Genomic DNA, 12,597 nt, shown 5'->3' on the forward strand with positions numbered 1-12,597 from the left:
ATGGAATTTTCAGGAATTGCCTTGTCATTTATGGGTACATATTTCATCTGGGAATTAGCAGCACCTGTGCTCCTAAGTCATTTAGGAATATGTTTTGAAAGCACATGAGCATTCTTTGACATAATAGCACCAAATGCCTTTTAAGCCCTAGGCACAAGAAGTAAAATTTGTTTAATCAATGATACATATGTACAGAGAGGGACAGCTATTTGACTTTGACACTCTAGGTCCACTTCATAGGCCAGGGAGAAAAAAAGATAGCCATACTATGTGATAAATCTCATCCTAAAGTACACATCTAAAATAAGTTAGATGATTGCAAGTTGGAAGCTCCTAAAAACCCCTACAATGACTGCCAATTCAGAAGTTACCGCTTTGAAAGGCGGTAATTCTTATTATGGCTTTGTAATAATGGAACTTCTTTGATTCTGAGAAGTATGAGAGTTTCAAAGGAGATTAAGGAAATGCCTTTAAATTTGAATAAGATTCGGACTTCTCGTTCCCAAAGCTCCTTTGAAAGTGCAACCCTTTGAGTTTCTTCAGGACTTTCGTCTTCACCTTGACACTTCAGGAAAAAGTCATGGTTTTCCTTCCATTTAGTACATTTGTTTCTTCTCATCTGCAGCAATACTATTCACCAATAATTACTGGCTACACCTGGTTTTAAAATATAGGTGTGTCACAGGAAAAGCACAAGATTGTATTGTTCAGAATATAAGTTGGCTTGTTCCTCATTTCAAGGTGTCGCAGAATTTGAGCACAATAAATAATCATGTCTCAAGTGCACTACTTCCTCCTAAGCTGCTAATTTTGCTTCAAATGCTGCTATAGCTGCAAGAAGGTATTAGGTAGATATCTATACCAGGTATGTAGCTAACAAAAGCTTAATTTTTGAAAGATTGATGAGTAATTGCAAATAATATAGTACAGGTGCTGCAGATCTGTGTAATTACAGATTGATCAATGACAAAAACAACTATCTGGTTTTATTTTCCAATAATCTGCTTTAAAAAAAAATCTGGCAACACTGACAGTAAAGGCCTGAAAAATTCAATGTGGTACTCAAATTTTGTCTCCCTTTTGAACAGAATTTTTCCTGTGAGAGAACCTTTTGGGTTTTCCAGTAACCAATGAGAGACATTTTGTCCTATTATTTTTATTATCCCTATTAAAATGTGATAAAAGTCACCCTATAATACATTCAAGATTTGATTTCTCTTCTGCCTTTCTTTATCTAGAAAGATTTCCCCATTACCTTTAGGAAAAGCTTTTACATTTTCACCCCATTTAACTCCTCCCCAAATGAAGATGTAATTTCCTCTCCTTTTAAAAGTAAGAGCAGTATGTTCAATATTTCCCTGAAAGATTAGCTTCCTGAAAGATTACCTTTCAACTGTATGTTCTATTCTTTTCAAAGAATATATTTCAAAGAATATATTTTTTCCTATGGAGAAATATATAACAAAAAAAAAAGAAAAAGCAAATGCAAATATTCAAATATTTACTTCACATTTCTCTACTAATCGGTACTGATAAGCACCAGCAGCCTGCCATTGAAAAGCTATCTTCGTTGGGTCTCTCAATTCCAGAAAACAACAAATAGTGGTATAGGAAGCTAAGCTGATTGTGATAATAGAGTTTTACAATTTGGACTACAATATATGCTTAGTGGAAAGGCAATGGGAGAACTACTTACTTAAATATAGGTTACTGAAAGAACATAACTGCAGCAAAATAAAACCCAGCATTTTTTAAACTTTAGTTAAAGTGAACTTTTGTTATTAAACTTACTGGGTGATGGTTAGGTTTGATAACGTGTTCCCAAACAGTGGCTTTGAGATCCTCAAATCTTCATGCAAATCCTGTTTTGTCATAAGAGACATTATTTTGGACTTTCAGGAAACAGATTTTGATAACTTGCTATTCATATTGATACCGTGATACCATTCCTCTGGCATTAGGAAGTCTACCTGAGCAGTGAGATGTTTTCTGTTAGTAACATGTATTAAAAAGTAATTGTAAATTAATGAGATGCAAAGAAAAAGAAAATAAAAACCACAAAAACTGTTCAGCTGAATATCACATTCTAGAGTTTGGAAGATTCAGTTCCTAAAATATACTTAACTCCAGTGAGTAAAGGAATACTTGTACTGTTACAAAAGGTTTATGCCCTATTCCTTTGGGGAAACTAGAAGTTAGCTAAATAGGTCATCTTGATTAATAATCTTGATTAATATAATTTCACATTGTTTCTGAACTTAACATCATTCAAGCACGCAATTAATGTACTACAGTCAAAAAAAGATTACTAGAACATGACTTTCAGTTTTGACGTTTATTTTTCTCTTGTTATCTTAGAGTGCCTCAAGGGTTATCCATTAAACTGAACTTCACTTCTTTTGATACACAACAATATGCAGACAATTTAAATATTTTTGAAGGTATAGGACAAAACAAGATTTTAAGAGGTAAGGTTATTTTTCAACTAATATTACTTTTCCTTTAATAAAATTTAAGTGATAAAATAAGCATTTTGAAGTGAAAAAAATTGCATGTGTATCTTTAAGTGGAAGAATGCATCTCTGTAAAGTTACCCTGTTAGACAATTGATCTCAGTATACATATCCACTCTTACAAAGTGACCAGATAAATCTTTCCCTACTATATTAAGAAATCTCTACTTTTTTTAAAGATATTATTTGAACAATCTTGATAGCTTGACCAGAGCCATGGTCTTGTGGGGTCCATGTTTCATTGGAAATATGTTGTCAGAAGATTCTGTAACATCACACACAGTAACATGAAATGAAAGCATCTAAACTGAAACCGCTGGGAGAAGTACTATGATACTCCCTGAAATTCATTACCAGCATAGCATTTTTTTCCTCAGACCCTGAAATACTGATGATACCTTATCTCTCTCTCTGTATTCTATTCTGGAAAACTGGGGTTTTGCCCATTTTTCACAAGACTTAGTCTATCCAGCCGAAATCCATCAGATGTGGAATACATATACTTGAAGATAAATATATAGAGAGAAGTCAGAAAGATATATTATTATTTATCCTTATTTTTGGAAGCAGGGAGAGAATGGGAATGATAAATAGTAAAAGACTCCTAAAATAAAGAATGGAGTTCTTCCCTTTCAGTACTGCTTTGAATTTGGCCCCCTTTTGGAATTTCAACTTAAATGTGAGAGATTGCTTCAATAATATTCTCTGCAGCAATCATTAACTTGCATGGTTTTAAGGACTGCTGTGGGGATGACCAGTGATACCACAAAGACAATATTAAAGACTGTCCTTCGGTGGATTGCCTGAAACTTTGCAGTTTGAGGGGTAGATTTCCAGGTATTGGAAATACCAAATGTAGAGGAAAGAAGGACTACAAGACATTTCCAGATAAAGACTCTCCACTTAAGTAAAAGAGCCTGAGAAGGAGGAAGGAAAATAATGCACGTATAATTAAAATGTGAAAGATTATGCCCATTGTCTTTCCTTAATAATTTGGCACTGTTTCAAATATATACTATTACAAGTAGGTAAATAGCTCCTCCTCAGAAAAGCAAAGTCTCTCTCTCTGTGCAAAATTGGGCAAGGACTTCAGAAGAGAAAGAGCGGAGGCAAAAACTTTCACAGAACAGTGAGGAACTCAGGATTTTCTTTATCCTGAATACGGTCACTAGTCTTAATTGTTGTTGCCTGGCATCATATCAGCTTTAGATGGAGGAGCAACTATTTTACTGTATGATGACTTGTATCGATCCTTTCATTTTACACATATGAAATTTATATGAGTGAATTTAAATTAATTTAGAATTTAAAGTAAAAATTTAGATACATTGTACCATAGGAACATAGAACTACCCAGGTTGGAAGAGGCCTTGAAAGATCCTCTGGTCCAGCCCTTCATGGAAAAGGGAGCCTAGGTGAGATTATCTAGCACCCTGTCCAGTTGCTTCTCGGATCATTGCAATTGTTCCTGTGCTATGTGCCTTCATGCATACACCACAAAAAGAAATTGCTGTGTAATTTCACAGTTTCCTTACTCTTTGAATACCTGTAAGTGTGTGTGCTAATTTTTAAACTGTGAGAGGAAGTATATATAGCCAAAATATGTAATTAATACTGTGATTCTAGAGTTTCAGAGTGCATATGTGTAAATTTTGAGAACATTTACAGCATAATAAGCATGGATATGAAGATTATAGTGTTGAATATGTATGCTATAAGAGATGTTACTCCACTAGCTGATATCCATATTGACGGATATGAGAGATGGGATATGCAGAATACTTATACAGCAACCAAACAGCTAAATGCCTTCAGGGTTTTGAAGCTATTGTAGGCAGGATCACAGCACAAGAGGGAAAGCATTCTTTAAGACTCAAAAAGCTAATGCACTGTATTTTTGTGCCAGCACTGGGGATTTTAATGCACATGGGATTGTTTTCTCTCTGACTATATTATTCTTTATTTGTTCTCAGCTTCTCTGTCAGGGACTAATCCTGAGACAATTTACATTTTTTCTCATGAGGCTACGGCACAGTTTATATCCGATTATTCTGAAAATTACAGTGGCTTTAATGCAACGTACACTACATTTAATGCAAATGAACTAAACAGTAAGTCTTCTTTTTGTGTGTGTGTGTGTTTGTTTGTTATCCTGAAAGTTTGGTGAAACTATATTTTAAGTTTGATGGAATGGACATGAAAAGGGAAGCAGTATTTTCTGGCCTCAGTCCACTAACTAGGTCCACTTTGAGAAATTTCATACTATTTTAAAGATCAAATCATTAATTTCAGTAACACCATCCACAAGTTTACAGGCCTGTATCTAGCAGTAGGGTGATGCCTTGCAAAGCTAATCTGTTTAAATAAGAGTAAAACTCTGGCCATATCTCCATCAGATTCCTCTCAGCCAGTTTGTTCACTAATGAACACTGTTGAATCACTGACACTAATCATTTTTCTGTGGTCACCTGACAGTACCTGCTCTCCAGAGTTTCTCACGTCCTAACTCATTGCCACAAGTAGTAGTCCCAAATGGCAAAACTGCCATTCAGGAAAATACCTGCTTCAGTAAATAAGCACTGGAAAAATTCCAGATGCAGTAAATCTACAGTGACAACAAAATGCAGCAATGTGACTTATGCATTGGTGTTCTTTAGTAGTCAGAAAAAAATTTAGATGCAGATTGGACAAGTGAAGGCTTCTTCAGCTGCTAAATTTTGAGCAGGATGTGAATAGAGATATGCTGCAGGAAGCATCCAGAGTGCCAGCAAACTCTTGTATGGAAGCCCTTGCTGGGGGCTGACCTGCGCTTCAAGGCACCATGAAAAGACACTGAGCAAAATATCCTGGGAAGAAAAGTGATAAGGATGTTGCAGCAAATATATGTAAGCAAAGAAAGAGCGAAGGAGAAGAACAAGGAAAGGGGCATCCCTGGTGCATGGAGCACGGCACTTATATTCTGAGCCTTCAGCTCTGGTGGTGAGCCCTTTCAGCTGGAGCAATCCAGGCCTTGGCAAAGAAAAGAGGAAAAGAGCAGGGTTAGCCCTCGGTGTTAGCTATGCAAGGGGTCCTCTCTCATTCCCCCACCACATTACTGGTGAAGGATCAAAAAAGAAGGCTGATGAATGAGTGTAAGAGCATGTAGGGCCGCCTTCAGCGATAGTGTTTTGTTAACAAATGACACATTTATGCGAGTAATTATGTTTCATTGCATGGAAGGGGAAATTGAGTCACCGTGGGCTCTGGTTTTCAAGCATATTTAAAAATTTACGTTGTTCATCACTCATTCTTATGTAATTATGAGAAAATACTTAATGTCTCTGTCATTTTTATTTACTAGAAGTTCTTATTCACAGATTATGAGAAAGTCAATTGCACTTTTGAAGATGGTTTTTGTTACTGGTTACAAGATTTAGATGATGATTCAGACTGGGAGAGAGTTCAAGGCCCTACCTTTCCCTTTATGAGTGGTCCTGATTTTGATCATACATTTGGTAACATGTCAGGTAAGATCAAAAACAAGTTGCTTTCAGATTAAAGGAAAAGCTTGGTTTAGGTTATGTTATACCACTGTACAATGGATTCTTCATAATGGTATTATTGGGATGTAGTTTTATTCTGCCATAAAAATGAGTCAGAGCTACCAGACAAAATGTTTTCTGCTACTGATTGCCATCTTGTGGAAATATACCAAAACTAAAAGAAGAAATAAAGGAATATATAAGGTGATTAGTGTGAGGTATTGAAGAGTTTCAATGCTATTAATATGCCAAAGTGTGTTATCTGAGAAAGGATTTTCTATTATGCAACAATGTTGTAGGTCAAATAACTTCATGTTTACTTTAGGGAAAAAACCAAGTACAGTTATATTTTAAGGAAATAACTTCTATTTCATCCCTATCTACTGGTGACATCCTCATGATTGTCACAGAATAATTTTGATTTAACATAAAGTTGACCTGCAGGGTACATAGGGAACCTGTGTCCCCAGTTAGAATCACACACAAAACACTAATTTTCAACACATGTGAAAAACACACAAATACTCCAGCAACTGCTATAGCAAAACAACGCAATTGTAAGATTGATCATATCAAATGTGAGTTTTAATTAAAAAGACAGTACTGATAGGAATCAGATTTTGAATGTGTATCATGAATGCTTATCCCAGAATTAGACTCCAAAAGTTTTTTTCTGCTTCAACAGGAAAACCAAACAATCCCTTTCTCAGCTGATTTGTCAGTCCAGCTAAAACTAATTAACATAATTTGGATTTTGCAATGGTTATATGTATTCTATGCAAGACTTATACAGAACTTATTCAGTGATAAATAACTGGAAAAATTGCAAATTATTCTAGAAGTTACTCCCAGGAAAAGAAAAATATTATTCAGCACATTATTGGATAGAAATTATTCACCTCTAAGTAAATGCACATTTTCTAAACAATCTTCAGAACACTATTTTATCTTCCCACTTGACTCCTAGAATACAAATCAGATGAAAGAACGTAAAATATGTTTAATAAAACACTTGACAATGATTTCTACCTCTCTTGAAAATGCTAATTTATTTTAGGTGTTCTCTGTTTTACTGTGCTAGGTCTAAGCTGACATATGTAATGTTGCTATATGTAATGTTGCTATTATATTGAATAATCAAATTTCTACAACCTGCGTTTGAAGTAAAAATGTGAGCTGCATCATTAATATCTAGCTATTGCATACTTTCAGTGAGACGGTGTATTTTTGTTTTGCTGCTCTTGAAAAGCAAAGGACTTAATACATACTCAACAATTGATTCTGAATGCTCAGAGAATTGATGAAACAAAGATAGGGAACTCTCACTTTGACTATATGGAGACCTTTTCTGAAGAAGAATGCTATGCTCATTTTCTTAAAGCTAGACACCATGTATATTTTAATGCATGCTTTCTAAGTCAACAAAGGAAATGAAAGGCCTGATTCAGATTTCAGACTGATTTTCAGGTACTTTAACCTCCCACATGAAAAAGCTAGCTAATCCAGTGGTATAAATAACAGAATATAGTATATATAATTTAAATTATACAATTATATTGATTTTTATTTGTAGATTCTATGAATATAATATTTACATATTGATGTATTAGATAGATAGAAAAAAATCTAAGATTACAGCCATGATTTCAATAAAGCACAAATTTTATTTTAGGACTTTTAACTCTGCCTAATTTTGCTTTTCTTGTGACAAATCACAATGCTTCTGTTGCCTAGCCTCATGCTATATTTCCATATGGCAGCAAGAAGTCTGAATTCCCAGCTGCAAGGAATTAACTCAGAAAAAGCTAAAAACCCAATTTCCCCAAATAATGTATTTTTCTTGTTTATAATGCTTCACCTTGTTATAAAATATTCATGTAGTCATTCTCTCACCGGTCTCAACACACAACCCATATTTCTCATTATCATGTGGATTAAAATTATTAAAATGTCAGGAAATTCTTCTGCAAAATCACAAGCAATGTCAAACAGGAAGACATTTTTATAAACTAAGTAGAAATCACTCAGGTGAATCACTGCCTTCACTAAATAAACGGCAGATCTCCCACTGACTTCAAAAGGACTAGTTTGCCATTTTAGGTCTAGTTCTGAGGAGTGTCGGACAAGCTTAAAAGCTCATTTTAATATGTCATTGACTGATGAATATAACTTGGGATAATCATTCACATGTATTGTGTCAGGAATCTTCCAGGTCATGCAACACTATCTGTGCTTGATATTATTGATATTATTTTCAATGTTAAAAACTCTCATTTAAATAAAAAAATCATTAATCCTGTACTGACTAAAATATTCTCATTATCTTGCAGGATTTTATATTTCAACACCCATAGGACTTGGATTTGGAGAAGAGAGAGTCCGGATTCTGAGCTTGCCTTTGGTCTCTTCAGATTCATTTTGTCTAAGCTTTTGGTATTCTTACATAATTCCTAAACATATACTTTGTTTAAGAATGAAACCAAGTAGCTTTCTTTCATATTTAATATTAATCCAAGTCAATGTGCCAGCAATACAAGCCTGCTTCTGTTTGGATTTCAATGATCATTCTCAACTCCAGGCCTGAAGCTTTGGCTCCTTTATAGGTTTGATTCTTGCAGTTAGCTTTAATGTATTTTCTTTTTCACTCTGCATCCAATATTCATTTATATATAGAAATGATATTAAGAATCCCTGAAATGTTTTTTGTCATGAAGCTTCACTAGGCCTCTGCAGAAAATACAGCAAAGTACCAAGTAAAACTTTCAGGTGTAATCTAAACATACGATTCATTTTCTTTTCATGCTCACTGCAAATTAGTCCTAATTCCATAAAACCATTTATAATATAAAAAGCTTGATATTTTTTCATGAAATTTCACTTTGTTCTAATAATACTAAAATTGCTCTTCCCCCTCTAGGTATTTCATGTACAGTACTAATGTTTACCGTTTAAGAGTTAGCATAATTAATGAGCATGGTTTGGAAAAGATCGTTTTCCAGAAAGAAGGAAACTATGGAAACAACTGGAATTATGGACAAGTAACTTTAAATGAAACATCTGATTTTAAGGTTTGTTAAACTGCTAGTTCTTTTTAAAATTTATTTTAGCTAAACTGATATCAGTGTTTACTGCCAAATGAACCCAATGACCCACAGCTCCAAAGATAATATCTAGTACTATTTACTAATGTATGCCATCAAATAAATGTTAGCATGCAGAAGACTGGAGTTCCTATTTGAATTGTCATCCCCCCTCCTTTCGTACTCTGGAATTTAAAGTATTATTATTGTAGAAAACAGAAAACCTTAACATTGTCATGAGACAATCAATGTTATCATGAAAGAGAGCTTTCTACAAACCACGCAAAATGTGTTCAAAGCCTATCAAAATCTGATATGGAGTTTAAAATCTCGACAGGGAGTGTGATATGAAGCACTTAGCCATGAGAAGATTTAAATTAAGTAAATTCAGATTCTGAAGCAGTATTTTCACTAATTAACAGAATAATTCACTGAAAGTGTGTTCCAGACAGAAAGGTATTTGGCATCACATGGTTAACAACCAACCTGACTTATCTGTAAACAAAAGGAGGAGACTTATGCTAGACAATTCCTTCAGCAACTCTCTATTGAAAATAATTTCTTTTTATAGGTATTTGGGATGGCTTGTCCTGCTATAGTAGTTTTGATTGATGCAAAAGCACTGCCAGAAAGACGCATTTACCATCTGAGGAAGTAAATGCATCTGTGACCTGGCTGCATCAGATTTCCAGCAAATGTGTCGTTTATGATCTCAGGAAGAGTGCTATATCTAGCTGTATTTCACCAGCACAAATTCCTTGGTAGCAGGATTACTTTAAATATGTGGATATTAAAGCAATAACAAACAAATGAGACTAATTTCAATTTTTTGTGGAGATGAGCCATTAGATCAGGAGAAGTTTGGACTGACAAGATGAGTGATACAGAATTTGTGTTTCAAAAACTACACACATTTTTATATAAAAAAAAAAGTTATTGAATAGTGTTAAATCATATTAATCATTTATACAAAGTTCCTGCGTTCCTTAGAATGATCCACTTGGTTTGCATAAGGCTGTTTTGTTTTGCGAGGAATACTGTCTCACCCCCGATGCCCTCCTCTGAGTGTAACACCAATGTAGATTACAGTGGAAATAACAGCATTCAAGAAAGAAGACAGAATGGTTCAGCATAGGAAGCTGAAGAATTTTTCATCAAATTCTAAAATTCTAATTTTTTTCATGAACTTCAGGTTATTTTTGATGCCTTTAAAAAGCGTGGTCCCAGTGATATTGCCTTGGATGACATTGGCCTGACAAAGGGAAAGTGTAATCAAAGTATTTATGTAGAGCCAACTGTGATTCCAGCTGTTACTACTGTCCCTTCAGTTCCTAGTAAGTAAACACTAAATTACAGTTGATTACCATTTCCTATTACGGTATTTGTGTATGAGTCATTCAGAATTTTCAGCCTTCAGTACTATAGAAATCTCTCTTTAGCATTATAAAATTATTTTCAGGATAACATACTAGGGATCAGGTTCCTTGCGCATGGCTCCATTGATAGCAAAAGAACTGGTAGATTCACAGCTTAAGTTATCAGTACAGTATCTTCCAAAACTTGAAGAGTGGAGGATAATTAAAGAATTCAGAATTTGTCTCTCAAAGCTTTAATTAATAAAGCTTCCAGGAAGCCATTGAAGGGGAAGAAAGAAAGAGAAGGAAGGTTATAACCTCTGTATTTGAAATGGTAAGCACTGTAGCAGGGGAATAAGGGAACGAGCAAAGTCACATAATAATATCACTAGAAGTCTCAATAGTAAAAATTCACTAAGCTCCGAGAACACATGCACACTGAAAACTCCCATATTTAGGGGAATGAATCTATAATACTGCCAGAATGGTTTAAGAATGGAGCACGATCTATGTGAGTGTCTAATACCCAAAATGGAGGTATCATCTGGAACAAGGCTCACGATGAATGAGTTCTTTCCAATATGTATTTGGCTGTATTGTTATTCTTACTATATCTGATTACATTAAAAAGGAAAAAGAAAACAATATTTGCTTTGAAAAAAATTTAAATAGGGAAACAGAAAGGATAGAAGGACAGTTAGCAGTTCTTCTGGTTTCGGACAAAATGAGTGGACAAAAAGAAACAATCGAAGGATTCTTTCTACTCCCTGATCAAATGAGAGGTTTCAATGTCTGCATAAATTATGGAATGTGTCAAAACCTAAGCCTGATTTCTTCAATTTTGCCTTTGCTAACTCTACTCCTTGTGGTAAGGCAGGAGTGACGAATAGGTGCTTGCTCTAGTAATAATGGATGGGGCTTTTTTCCTGCTTGATGAGGCCTCATCTCATTTCATCTCACTATCATCTTCTTGGAACCTCTTCTGAATCCCAGGTTCAGTGGGAAACTGGTGGAGAGTTGGTTTTGTTTGCACATTTTTGCCATCCAAGTCAAGTAGAAGTTAATGAAACATGAAACGTCTCTACCTATATTGCATATGCACTTCTCCAGACAGGTTGTATAGCTCGATCCAGACCCATCATATTGCAGAGTGTTTTAGAGGAAAGCACAGAGATCTAAGCTTCCTCAAAACATTCCAGTTTCACAGAGCTAGTTAGAAGAATATCACTGAGAAAAATGTGAAAAAAATACCTGTAGTCATCATTATAAATCCGTAAAATGTATATAAAACAATGAAGAAAGATTGCATATGATGTTAATGCACATTCAGAGCAAAAACTGGTACACATATGAATAGAGCTTGTGGAAAAAATCATTAAAATATCTGATAGGGCTTTGTAATTTATTGTGAAAGAGGCATGAACTTCTTGGGAAAAAAAAGAGATTTCTACAAAAGACCTATTCACACATGGCTTCAAATCATTAAAACAAACAGTGAATATGTTCCAGGACTGCCTCCTATTAGATTTACTGTCACTTACAAAGCACAGCTAGTTGGTCTCTTGGCAGCATATAGTAAATAAAAATGGTCTAAGATTAAAATAAGAAAAAGACTGTTTGCCTTGTATTCATGTTGAAGCACTGTATACTAATATTGTTATTTTATCAAATCTATCACCTCTAAATCTACTGCGTCAGGACACGTAAGAAAACAAAACCTTCTAAACATAAGAGCAAAATTCAGTTTTAGAGCTCCATCCTGAGACACAGGGAGGTAAAGTTCAATAAGATGTCTCTGTCAGCAAAATTAAATTTTAATAATGCTAGTAATTTCAGTCAAAATTTACCAAAGTGAGTTTTGGAATTTGATGGCAGTTTTCATTAAAGTAATATTGTGGAGAGGTGCTGATGTCTGCCACCTCCAGTCAGCTTTCAGGTGCTGTGGGTAAGCAGACCTCACAAGCTAGCATCAGTCTAATGATTAGTGGTAGAAGGACTCTGTGTAGCATCAGTCTAATGATTAGTGGTAGAAGGACTCTGTGATAAATAGTAGTTGAGTGCTGCTGTCAAAACACCAAAGAAATGTCATTCAAACTATAGATCACTACCCAACATATGCTGATAAAGT

At 34.8% G+C, this 12,597-nt stretch overlaps 1 protein-coding gene across 1 annotated transcript in view; it reads left to right on the forward strand.

Moving 5' to 3' along the window:
• TMPRSS15 (transmembrane serine protease 15) overlaps positions 1-12,597 on the forward strand; it is a gene marked incomplete at both ends in the record, with an annotated part of 56,380 nt that overhangs the window by 18,645 nt on the left and 25,138 nt on the right. The window contains 6 exon segments of the mRNA XM_082336435.1: positions 2,359-2,468; positions 4,487-4,624; positions 5,870-6,019; positions 8,365-8,467; positions 8,952-9,102; positions 10,307-10,448. Of these exon segments, the coding sequence (XP_082192561.1) occupies positions 2,359-2,468; positions 4,487-4,624; positions 5,870-6,019; positions 8,365-8,467; positions 8,952-9,102; positions 10,307-10,448 (794 nt within the window).

This window comes from Platalea leucorodia (genome assembly GCF_965183815.1).
Source record: "Platalea leucorodia genome assembly, chromosome: 2".
In the NCBI taxonomy this organism is placed as follows: Eukaryota; Metazoa; Chordata; class Aves; order Pelecaniformes; family Threskiornithidae; genus Platalea; species Platalea leucorodia.